Raw genomic sequence first — 12,796 nt, forward strand, 5'->3', positions numbered from 1 at the left:
GTCTGTCTGGGGTGTAGGGTGAAGATCCCCCTAGATGCTGAACTTCAGTCAGTTTTGTATTTTCCCCACTAATGGTTAAGGTTAGGATATGGGGAAGCTGATCCTAGATCTGTACGTAGGGGAAACTGGAGAAGTGGGTGGTCGTTTAGCAGCAGCTTACAGAGTAATAAGAAGTAGTATTTTACCATCTCATCTCCCCAGCACCTAGTCTGCTTGTTGGAGCCATTCCAGAACTAGCACACCTGATTCCACTAAGGGCTTGATGGTTAGTTAGTTGACCAATTAAAATCAGGTGATACTCGTCCAGAAATAGATCAGATATGTGGGATGGCTCATGGTACTGGAGAAATTACATTTATTATCCCAAACAAGCAGCTACGTTATGTTGAGGTGATAGTAGAAATATAGTCTACATGTTTCACACACAAACTATTACCCTTTAACGCAGGAAGTCCTAGTGAATAGAAAAACAATAAAACAAATTGTCCCTGTGAATGAATCACCTTTCAATACAGACATGTTTGGATCCAAAACGATATCCTGGTTATTTCATGTGATGAAGGTCATTTAGTTAATGGTACAGTGAGTTTAATGACTATGTATTTTAAAAGGTGCAGTGGACAGATGAATCCTCACCTTTTTCTCTTTTTTTCAGAGTCTGTTATGCTGGGCTTCGTCTGCTTGGGGTCTGTGATCTTGGGGGTCCAGTTAGACACCCTCTCATCGCGCGGTCTCTTGCGAGCACTGTGACAAAAGCAGCAAAAATGGATGCAAGTCAATCAAACCTTTTTGCCACTAAGTTTAGAACCAGCACTCTGATCAGAAGAGGCAATCAATAAAGGACGCTTCTCCTTACATCCCCAGACTCTTTGGGACAGTTTCCGGTATCAAAAATTAATTCATGTCGAAAAATGATTGAATATGTTTTAGTCAAGGAATACACTTAATCTGTGTCCAGGAAACCAGCCCTTAGAGAAGAGAAACACTGCAAATACAACCAGCTAAAAGTAGCAGTGTCTCTTCTCTTACAGCACCTCGTCCCCCCACAACCAGACAGACAGTCTGTCTCCACTATATCCCCCACAACCAGACAGACAGTCTGTCTCCACTATATCCCCCACTGCCAGGCACAGTCTGTCTCCACTATATCCCCCACAACCAGACAGACAGTCTGTCTCCACTATATCCCCCACTGCCAGGCACCTCTGTCCCCCACTACCAGGCAGCCCGTCCCCCCACTACCAGGCAGCCCCTCCCCCCACTACCAGACAGACAGTCCCCCCCCCACTACCAGGCAGACCGTCCCCCACTACCAGGCAGACCGTCCCCACACTACCAGGCAGCCCGCCCCCACACTACCAGGCAGCCCGCCCCACACTACCAGGCAGACCGTCCCCCACTACCAGGCAGACCGTCCCCACTACCAGGCAGACCGTCCCCCACTACCAGGCAGCCCGTCCCCCCACTACCAGGCAGCCCCTCCCCCACTACCAGGCAGACAGTCTGTCCCCCCACTACCAGGCAGCCCGCCCCCACACTACCAGGCAGCCCGCCCCCACACCACCAGGCAGCCCGTCTCCACACCACCAGGCAGCCCGTCCCCCCACCACCAGGCAGCCCGGCAGCCCCCACACTACCAGGCAGCCCGCCCCCACCACCAGGCAGCCCGCCCCCACACCACCAGGCAGCCCGGCAGCCCGCCCCCACACCACCAGGCAGCCCGCCCCCACCACCAGGCAGCCCGCCCCCACACCACCAGGCAGCCCGCCCCCCACCACCAGGCAGCCCGCCCCCACACCACCAGGCAGCCCGCCCCACACCACCAGGCAGCCCGCCCCCCACACCACCAGGCAGCCCGCCCCCACACCACCAGGCAGCCCGCCCCCACACCACCAGGCAGGCACACCACCAGGCAGCCCGCCTCCACACCACCAGGCAGCCCGCCCCCACACCACCAGGCAGCCCGCCCCCACACCACCAGGCAGCCCGCCCCCACACCACCAGGCAGCCCGCCCCCACACCACCAGGCAGCCCGTCCCCACCACCAGGCAGCCCGTCTCCACACCACCAGGCAGCCCGCCTCCACACCACCAGGCAGCCCGTCTCCACACTACCAGGCAGCCCGCCTCCACACCACCAGGCAGCCCGTCTCCACACCACCAGGCAGCCCGCCTCCACACCACCAGGCAGCCCGTCTCCACACTACCAGGCAGTTTGTCTCTACTACACCAATACTCACTTAGCTGTACTCTCGTCCACATCCTGTTCCTTATATGGTGACTCCGTCCCCGTCGTTCTCTCCCCCAGCTCCGCGTCCCCTCCCTCTTTCCCCAGGGACACCCGGCTGCCATTGTATTTCTCCAGGGGACACTTGGAGGGTGGCTGGGTAGGAAGAAGGGATTCAGAATCAGACACTGGGTCCTGGTCCTCTTTAGATAGCTCACGCCACATTTTCTGGAGGAAACAGAGAAAGAGGGGAGATCAAATACTCAAATATAACTTTAATGAAATCACTTGGACTCTGAGTCAGCCGCCCCAGAGGTGCTCTACTTGTACTACAGAGGAGTCCCCCATGATGTACTTGGCTCCTTACAGCTAGATAGGTGCGTTAGCCGCCTGTAGCTAGGTGCGTTAGCCGCCTGTACCTAGGTGCAGCCGCCTGTACCTAGGTGCGTTAGCCGCCTGTACCTAGGTGCGTTAGCCGCCTGTACAGAGCAGTCTCCCATGATGTTCTTGGCTCCCTCCAGCTAGCTAGGTGTGTGGTTGGGGTTAGCTTGGTTACCTGTACAGAGCAGTCCCCCATGATGTTCTTGGCTCCCTCCAGCTAGCTAGGTGTGTGGTTGGGGTTAGCTTGGTTACCTGTACAGAGCAGTCCCCCATGATGTACTTGGCCCCCTCCAGGACGGCCCTGTAGGAGAAGCGTAGCTGGTCAGGAGTCTGGATCAGACCCATACGGTACTTCCTCATGTCCAGCAGCACAGCTTTGATGTCCACAGACGATGGGTCTTTCCTCTTGTCCATCTGACACCACAGAGACAGACAAAGACACCACAGGTTCAGTGGTTGAGAGCTGAAGACGTATTTGTTGGCTGTGAACATTCCTTTTGCTTGAAATAATTCCTTTTGCTTAATATAATTCAATACAACTATTTATTCCCTAATTGGCAATTAAGAAAGGCAATTTAGGTTAGAAAAATATCCACATATAATACAGTACAGAGACATCACTCTCACATAGTGTTTATAGCATGGGTGTCAAACAAGAAAATGTGTAGAAATGATAATAAACCTACATGTCGTCTCTTCACTCTCCCCAGCTAGCTAACGGACCTTCACTCTCCCCAGCTAGCTAACGAACCTGCACTCTCCCCAGCTAGCTAACGGACCTGCACTCTCCCCAGCTAGCTAACGGACCTTCACTCTCCCCAGCTAGCTAACGGACCTTCACTCTCCCCAGCTAGCTAACGAACCTGCACTCTCCCCAGCTAGCTAACGGACCTGCACTCTCCCCAGCTAGCTAACGGACCTGCACTCTCCCCAGCTAGCTAACGGACCTGCACTCTCCCCAGCTAGCTAACGGACCTGCACTCTCCCCAGCTAGCTAACGGACCTGCACTCTCCCCAGCTAGCTAAAGGACCTGCACTCTCCCCAGCTAGCTAACGGACCTGCACTCTCCCCAGCTAGCTAACGGACCTGCACTCTCCAGAGCTAGCTAACGGACCTGCACTCTCCCCAGCTAGCTAAAGGACCTGCACTCTCCCCAGCTAGCTAACGGACCTGCACTCTCCCCAGCTAGCTAACGGACCTGCACTCTCCCCAGCTAGCTAACGAACCTGCACTCTCCCCAGCTAGCTAACGGACCTTCACTCTCCCCAGCTAGCTAACGGACCTTCACTCTCCCCAGCTAGCTAACGAACCTGCACTCTCCCCAGCTAGCTAACGGACCTGCACTCTCCCCAGCTAGCTAACGGACCTGCACTCTCCCCAGCTAGCTAACGGACCTGCACTCTCCAGAGCTAGCTAATGGAACTACATGTAGTCTCTTCGCTCTCCCCAGCTAGCTAATGGAACTACACTCTCCCCAGCTAGCTAATGGAACTACACTCTCCCCAGCTAGCTAATGGAACTACACTCTCCCCAGCTAGCTAACAGACCTACATGTAGTCTCGTCACTCTCCCCAGCTAGCTAACAGACCTACATGTAGTCTCTTCACTCTCCCCAGCTAGCTAACAGACCTACATGTAGTCTCTTCACTCTCCCCAGCTAGCTAACAGACCTACATGTAGTCTCTTCACTCTCCCCAGCTAGCTAACAGACCTACATGTAGTCTCTTCACTCTCCCCAGCTAGCTAACAGACCTACATGTAGTCTCTTCACTCTCCCCAGGTAGCTAACAGACCTACATGTAGTCTCTTCACTCTCCCCAGGTAGCTAACAGACCTACATGTAGTCTCTTCACTCTCCCCAGGTAGCTAACAGACCTACATGTAGTCTCTTCACTCTCCCCAGCTAGCTAACAGACCTACATGTCTCCCCAGCTCACTCTCCCCAGCTAGCTAACAGACCTACATGTAGTCTCTTCACTCTCCCCAGCTAGCTAACAGACCTACATGTAGTCTCTTCACTCTCCCCAGGTAGCTAACAGACCTACATGTAGTCTCTTCACTCTCCCCAGGTAGCTAACAGACCTACATGTAGTCTCTTCACTCTCCCAGGTAGCTAACAGACCTACATGTAGTCTCTTCACTCTCCCCAGGTAGCTAACAGACCTACATGTAGTCTCTTCACTCTCCCCAGGTAGCTAGACCTACATGTAGTCTCTTCACTCTCCCCAGGTAGCTCTTCACTCTCCCCAGGTAGCCAGACCTACATGTCTCCTACATGTAGTCTCTTCACCCCAGGTAGCTAACAGACCTACATGTAGTCTCTTCACTCTCCCCAGGTAGCACAGACCTACATGTAGTCTCTTCACCCCCAGGTAGCTAACAGACCTACATGTAGTCTCTTCACTCTCCCCAGGTAGCTAACAGACCTACATGTAGTCTCTTCACTCTCCCCAGGTAGCTAACAGACCTACATGTAGTCTCTTCACTCTCCCCAGGTAGCTAACAGACCTACATGTAGTCTCTTCACTCTCCCCAGGTAGCTAACAGACCTACATGTAGTCTCTTCACTCTCCCCAGGTAGCTAACAGACCTACATGTAGTCTCGTCACTCTCCCAGGTAGCCAGACCTACATGTAGTCTCTTCACTCTCCCCAGGTAGCTAACAGACCTACATGTAGTCTCTTCACTCTCCCCAGGTAGCTAACAGACCTACATGTAGTCTCTTCACTCTCCCCAGGTAGCTAACAGACCTACATGTAGTCTCTTCACTCTCCCCAGGTAGCTAACAGACCTACATGTAGTCTCTTCACTCTCCCAGGTAGCTAACAGACCTACATGTAGTCTCGTCACTCTCCCCAGCTAGCTAACAGACCTACATGTAGTCTCGTCACTCTCCCCAGCTAGCTAACAGACCTACATGTAGTCTCCACTCTCCCCAGGTAGCTAACAGACCTACATGTAGTCTCGTCTCCCCAGGTAGCTAACAGACCTACATGTAGTCTCGTCACTCTCCCCAGCTAGCTAACAGACCTACATGTAGTCTCTGTCACTCTCCCCAGGTAGCTAACAGACCTACATGTAGTCTCGTCACTCTCCCCAGGTAGCTAACAGACCTACATGTAGTCTCGTCACTCTCCCCAGTAGCTAACAGACCTACATGTAGTCTCGTCACTCTCCCCAGCTAGCTAACAGACCTACATGTAGTCTCGTCACTCTCCCCAGCTAGCTAACAGACCTACATGTAGTCTCTTCACTCTCCCAGGGACTAACAGACCTACATGTAGTCTCTTCACTCTCCCCAGGTAGTCTCTTCACAACAGACCTACATGTAGTCTCTTCACTCTCCCCAGGTAGCTAACAGACCTACATGTAGTCTCGTCACTCTCCCCAGGTAGGATTCCCCAGCTAGCTAACAGACCTACATGTAGTCTCTTCACTCTCCCCAGGTAGCTCACAGACCTACATGTAGTCTCTTCACTCTCCCCAGGTAGCTAACAGACCTACATGTAGTCTCTTCACTCTCCCCAGCTAGCTAACAGACCTACATGTAGTCTCTTCACTCTCCCCAGCTAGCTAACGGACCTACATGTAGTCTCTTCACTCTCCCCAGCTAGCTAACAGACCACATGTAGTCTCTTCACTTCCCCAGCTAGCTAACAGACCTACATGTAGTCTCGTCACTCTCCCCAGGTAGCTAACAGACCTACATGTAGTCTCTTCACTCTCCCCAGGTAGCTAACAGACCTACATGTAGTCTCCGCACTCTCCCCAGCTAGCTAACAGACCTACATGTAGTCTCTTCACTCTCCCCAGCTAGCTAACAGACCTACATGTAGTCTCGTCACTCTCCCCAGGTAGCTAACAGACCTACATGTAGTCTCTTCACTCTCCCCAGGTAGCTAACAGACCTACATGTAGTCTCTTCACTCTCCCCAGCTAGCTAACAGACCTACATGTAGTCTCGGGTCTCCCAGCTAGCTAACAGACCTACATGTAGTCTCTTCCTCTCCCCAGCTAGCTAACGGACCTACATGTAGTCTCGTCACTCTCCCCAGCTAGCTGACCTACATGTAGTCTCGTCACTCTCCCCAGGTAGCTAACGGACCTACATGTAGTCTCGTAGTCTCCTACATGTAGTCTCTCACTCCTCCAGTCTCCCCAGCTAGCTAACAGACCTACATGTAGTCTCGTCACTCTCCCCAGCTAGCTAACAGACCTACATGTAGTCTCGTCACTCTCCCCAGCTAGCTAACAGACCTACATGTAGTCTCTTCACTCTCCCCAGCTAACAGACTAACAGACCTACTCTAGTCTCTCACTCTCCCCAGCAGCTAACAGACCTACATGTAGTCTCCACTCTCCCCAGGTAGCTAACAGACCTACATGTAGTCTCGTCACTTCCCCAGCTCCAGACCTCATGTAGTCCACTCTCCCCAGCTAGCACAGACCTACATGTAGTCTCTTCACTCTCCCCAGCTAGCTAACAGACCTACATGTAGTCTCACTCTCCCAGCTAGCTAACAGACCTACATGTAGTCTCTTCACTCTCCCCAGCTAGCTAACAGACCTACATGTAGTCTCTTCACTCTCCCCAGCTAGCTAACAGACCTACATGTAGTCTCTTCACTCTCCCCAGGTAGCTAACAGACCTACATGTAGTCTCTTCACTCTCCCCAGGTAGCTAACAGACCTACATGTAGTCTCTTCACTCTCCCCAGGTAGCTAACAGACCTACATGTAGTCTCTTCACTCTCCCAGGTAGCTAACAGACCTACATGTAGTCTCTTCACTTCCCCAGGTAGCTAACAGACCTACATGTAGTCTCTTCACTCTCCCCAGGTAGCTAGAGACCTACATGTAGTCTCTTCACTATCCCCAGGTAGCTAACAGACCTACATGTAGTCTCTCACTCTCCCATAGGTAGTTTACAGACCTACATGTAGTCACTCTCCCCAGGTAGCTAACAGACCTACATGTAGTCTCTTCACTCTCCCCAGGTAGCTAACAGACCTACATGTAGTCTCTTCACTCTCCCCAGGTAGCTAACAGACCTACATGTAGTCTCTTCACTCTCCCCAGGTAGCTAACAGACCTACATGTAGTCTCTTCACTCTCCCCAGGTAGCTAACAGACCTACATGTACTCTTCACTCTCCCAGCTAGCTAACAGACCTACATGTAGTCTCGTCACTCTCCCCAGGTAGCTAACGACCTACATGACTCTGCAGACCTCTCTCCACTCTCCCCAGGTAGCTAACAGACCTACATGTAGTCTCTTCACTCTCCCCAGGTAGCTAACAGACCTACATGTAGTCTCTTCACTCTCCCCAGGTAGCTAACAGACCTACATGTAGTCTCTCCCCCCAGGTAGCTAACGGACCTACATGTAGTCTCTTCACTCTCCCCAGGTAGCTAACAGACCTACATGTAGTCTCGTCACTCTCCCCAGCTAGCAACAGACCTGTAGTCTCTTCACTCTCCCCAGCTAGCTAACAGACCTACATGTAGTCTCGTCACTCTCCCCAGCTAACAGACCTACATGTAGTCTCGTCACTCTCCCCAGGTAGCTAACAGACCTACATGTAGTCTCGTCACTCTCCCCAGCTAGCTAACAGACCTACATGTAGTCTCGTCACTCTCCCCAGCTAGCTAACAGACCTACATGTAGTCTCGTTCCCCAGGTAGCTAACAGACCTCCCTCCCCAGGTAGCTAACAGACCTACATGTAGTCTCTTCACTCTCCCCAGCTAGCTAACAGACCTACATGTAGTCTCGTCACTCTCCCCAGCTAGCTAACAGACCTACATGTAGTCTCTTCACTCTCCCCAGGTAGCTAACAGACCTACATGTAGTCTCTTCACTCTCCCCAGGTAGCTAACAGACCTACATGTAGTCTCTTCACTCTCCCCAGGTAGCTAACAGACCTACATGTAGTCTCTTCACTCTCCCCAGGTAGCTAACAGACCTACATGTAGTCTCTTCACTCTCCCCAGGTAGCTAACAGACCTACATGTAGTCTCTTCACTCTCCCCAGGTAGCTAACAGACCTACATGTAGTCTCTTCACTCTCCCCAGGTAGCTAACAGACCTACATGTAGTCTCTTCACTCTCCCCAGGTAGCTAACAGACCTACATGTAGTCTCTTCACTCTCCCCAGCTAGCTAACAGACCTACATGTAGTCTCTTCACTCTCCCCAGCTAGCTAACAGACCTACATGTAGTCTCTTCACTCTCCCCAGCTAGCTAACAGACCTACATGTAGTCTCTTCACTCTCCCCAGGTAGCTAACAGACCTACATGTAGTCTCTTCACTCTCCCCAGGTAGCTAACAGACCTACATGTAGTCTCTTCACTCTCCCCAGCTAGCTAACAGACCTACATGTAGTCTCTTCACTCTCCCCAGCTAGCTAACAGACCTACATGTAGTCTCTTCACTCTCCCCAGGTAGCTAACAGACCTACATGTAGTCTCTTCACTCTCCCCAGGTAGCTAACAGACCTACATGTAGTCTCTTCACTCTCCCCAGGTAGCTAACAGACCTACATGTAGTCTCGTCACTCTCCCCAGCTAGCTAACAGACCTACATGTAGTCTCTTCACTCTCCCCAGCTAGCTAACAGACCTACATGTAGTCTCGTCACTCTCCCCAGCTAGCTAACAGACCTACATGTAGTCTCGTCACTCTCCCCAGGTAGCTAACAGACCTACATGTAGTCTCGTCACTCTCCCCAGCTAGCTAACAGACCTACATGTAGTCTCGTCACTCTCCCCAGCTAGCTAACAGACCTACATGTAGTCTCGTCACTCTCCCCAGCTAGCTAACAGACCTACATGTAGTCTCGTCACTCTCCCCAGCTAGCTAACAGACCTACATGTAGTCTCTTCACTCTCCCCAGCTAGCTAACAGACCTACATGTAGTCTCTTCACTCTCCCCAGGTAGCTAACAGACCTACATGTAGTCTCGTCACTCTCCCCAGGTAGCTAACAGACCTACATGTAGTCTCTTCACTCTCCCCAGCTAGCTAACAGACCTACATGTAGTCTCGTCACTCTCCCCAGCTAGCTAACAGACCTACATGTAGTCTCTTCACTCTCCCCAGCTAGCTAACAGACCTACATGTAGTCTCGTCACTCTCCCCAGCTAGCTAACAGACCTACATGTAGTCTCTTCACTCTCCCCAGGTAGCTAACAGACCTACATGTAGTCTCGTCACTCTCCCCAGCTAGCTAACAGACCTACATGTAGTCTCTTCACTCTCCCCAGGTAGCTAACAGACCTACATGTAGTCTCGTCACTCTCCCCAGCTAGCTAACAGACCTACATGTAGTCTCTTCACTCTCCCCAGGTAGCTAACGGTCCTACATGTAGTCTCGTCACTCTCCCCAGCTAGCTAACGGTCCTACATGTAGTCTCGTCACTCTCCCCAGCTAGCTAACAGACCTACATGTAGTCTCTTCACTCTCCCCAGGTAGCTAACGGTCCTACATGTAGTCTCGTCACTCTCCCCAGCTAGCTAACAGACCTACATGTAGTCTCTTCACTCCCCAGCTAGCCAGACCTAGCTACTCTCCCCAGGTAGCTAACAGACCTACATGTAGTCTCTTCACTCTCCCCAGGTAGCTAACAGACCTACATGTAGTCTCGTCACTCTCCCCAGCTAGCTAACAGACCTACATGTAGTCTCGTCACTCTCCCCAGCTAGCTAACAGACCTACATGTAGTCTCTTCACTCTCCCCAGGTAGCTAACAGACCTACATGTAGTCTCTTCACTCTCCCCAGCTAGCTAACAGACCTACATGTAGTCTCTTCACTCTCCCCAGCTAGCTAACAGACCTACATGTAGTCTCTTCACTCTCCCCAGGTAGCTAACAGACCTACATGTAGTCTCTTCACTCTCCCCAGGTAGCTAACAGACCTACATGTAGTCTCTTCACTCTCCCCAGGTAGCTAACAGACCTACATGTAGTCTCTTCCCCAGGTACTCTCCCCCTAGGTAGCTAACAGACCTACATGTAGTCTCTTCACTCTCCCCAGGTAGCTAACAGACCTACATGTAGTCTCTTCACTCTCCCCAGGTAGCTAACAGACCTACATGTAGTCTCTTCACTCTCCCCAGGTAGCTAATGTAGTCTCTTCACTCTCCCCAGCAGCTAACACCTACATGTAGTCTCTTCACTAGCTCCCCATGTAGTCTTCACTCTCCCCAGGTAGCTAACAGACCTACATGTAGTCTCTTCATGTACTCTCCCCAGGTAGCTAACAGACCTACATGTAGTCTCGTCACTCTCCCCAGGTAGCTAACAGACCTACATGTAGTCTCGTCACTCTCCCCAGCTAGCTAACAGACCTACATGTAGTCTCGTCACTCTCCCCAGCTAGCTCAGACCCATGTAGTCTAAGCTAGCTAACAGACCTACATGTAGTCTCGTCACTCTCCCCAGCTAGCTAACAGACCTACATGTAGTCTCGTCACTCTCCCCAGCTAGCTAACAGACCTACATGTAGTCTCTTCACTCTCCCCAGGTAGCTAACAGACCTACATGTAGTCTCTTCACTCTCCCCAGGTAGCTAACAGACCTACATGTAGTCTCGTCACTCTCCCCAGGTAGCTAACAGACCTACATGTAGTCTCGTCACTCTCCCCAGGTAGCTAACAGACCTACATGTAGTCTCTTCACTCTCCCCAGGTAGCTAACAGACCTACATGTAGTCTCTTCACTCTCCCCAGGTAGCTAACCAGACCTACATGTAGTCTCTTCAACAGACCTACATGTAGTCTCTTCACTCTCCCCAGCTAGCTAACAGACCTACATGTAGTCTCTTCACTCTCCCCAGCTAGCTAACAGACCTACATGTAGTCTCTTCACTCTCCCCAGCTAGCTAACAGACCTACATGTAGTCTCGTTCACTCTCCCCAGCTAGCTAACAGACCTACATGTAGTCTCTTCACTCTCCCCAGTAGTCTCTTCACTCTCCCCAGCTAGCTAACAGACAGACCTACATGTAGTCTCTTCACTCTCCCCAGGTAGCTAACAGACCTACATGTAGTCTCTTCACTCTCCCCAGGTAGCTAACAGACCTACATGTAGTCTCTTCACTCTCCCCAGCTAGCTAACAGACCTACATGTAGTCTCTTCACTCTCCCCAGCTAGCTAACAGACCTACATGAGTCTCTTCACTCTCCCCAGCTAGCTAACAGTAGTCTCGTCATGCTAGCTCTACATGTAGTCTCTTCACTCTCCCCAGCTAGCTAACAGACCTACATGTAGTCTCGTCACTCTCCCCAGCTAGCTAACAGACCTACATGTAGTCTCGTCACTCTCCCCAGCTAGCTAACAGACCTACATGTAGTCTCGTCACTCTCCCCAGCTAGCTAACAGACCTACATGTAGTCTCGTCACTCTCCCCAGCTAGCTAACAGACCTACATGTAGTCTCGTCACTCTCCCAGCTAGCTAACAGACCTACATGTAGTCTCTTCACTCTCCCCAGCTAGCTAACAGACCTACATGTAGTCTCTTCACTCTCCCCAGGTAGCTAACAGACCTACATGTAGTCTCTTCACTCTCCCCAGCTAACAGACCTCATGTAGCTAACAGACCTACATGTAGTCTCAGCTAGCTAACAGACCTACATGTAGTCTCGTCACTCTCCCCAGCTAGCTAACAGACCTACATGTAGTCTCGTCACTCTCCCCAGCTAGCTAACAGACCTACATGTAGTCTCTTCACTCTCCCCAGGTAGCTAACAGACCTACATGTAGTCTCGTCACTCTCCCCAGCTAGCTAACAGACCTACATGTAGTCTCTTCACTCTCCCCAGGTAGCTAACAGACCTACATGTAGTCTCGTCACTCTCCCCAGCTAGCTAACGGTCCTACATGACTCTAGCTAACGGTCCTACATGTAGTCTCGTCACTCTCCCCAGCTAGCTAACAGACCTACATGTAGTCTCGTCACTCTCCCCAGCTAGCTAACAGACCTACATGTAGTCTCTTCACTCTCCCCAGGTAGCTAACAGACCTACATGTAGTCTCTTCACTCTCCCCAGCTAGCTAACAGACCTAGCAGCTAACAGACCTAGTCTCTTCACTCTCCCCAGGTAGCTAACAGACCTACATGTAGTCTCTTCACTCTCCCCAGGTAGCTAACAGACCTACATGTAGTCTCGTCACTCTCCCCAGCTAGC

At 51.6% G+C, this 12,796-nt stretch overlaps 1 protein-coding gene across 2 annotated transcripts in view; it reads right to left on the reverse strand.

The window, feature by feature from the left end:
• Positions 1-12,796, reverse strand: part of ptpn2b (protein tyrosine phosphatase non-receptor type 2b) — a 42,957-nt gene that overhangs the window by 12,494 nt on the left and 17,667 nt on the right. Inside the window, exons 7-9 of one of the 2 annotated variants that reach the window (XM_065020091.1) lie at positions 2,860-3,021; positions 2,240-2,382; positions 637-744 (exon numbers count right to left, since the gene is read on the reverse strand). In XM_065020091.1, the coding sequence (XP_064876163.1) occupies positions 637-744; positions 2,240-2,382; positions 2,860-3,021 (413 nt within the window). Of the gene's footprint in view, positions 1-636; positions 745-2,239; positions 2,455-2,859; positions 3,022-12,796 lie in introns of both variants that reach the window. The other variant, XM_065020090.1, reaches the window with a different exon arrangement.

The sequence above is a fragment of the Oncorhynchus nerka genome, linkage group LG7 (assembly GCF_034236695.1).
Source record: "Oncorhynchus nerka isolate Pitt River linkage group LG7, Oner_Uvic_2.0, whole genome shotgun sequence".
NCBI classification, from domain to species: domain Eukaryota; kingdom Metazoa; phylum Chordata; class Actinopteri; order Salmoniformes; family Salmonidae; genus Oncorhynchus; species Oncorhynchus nerka.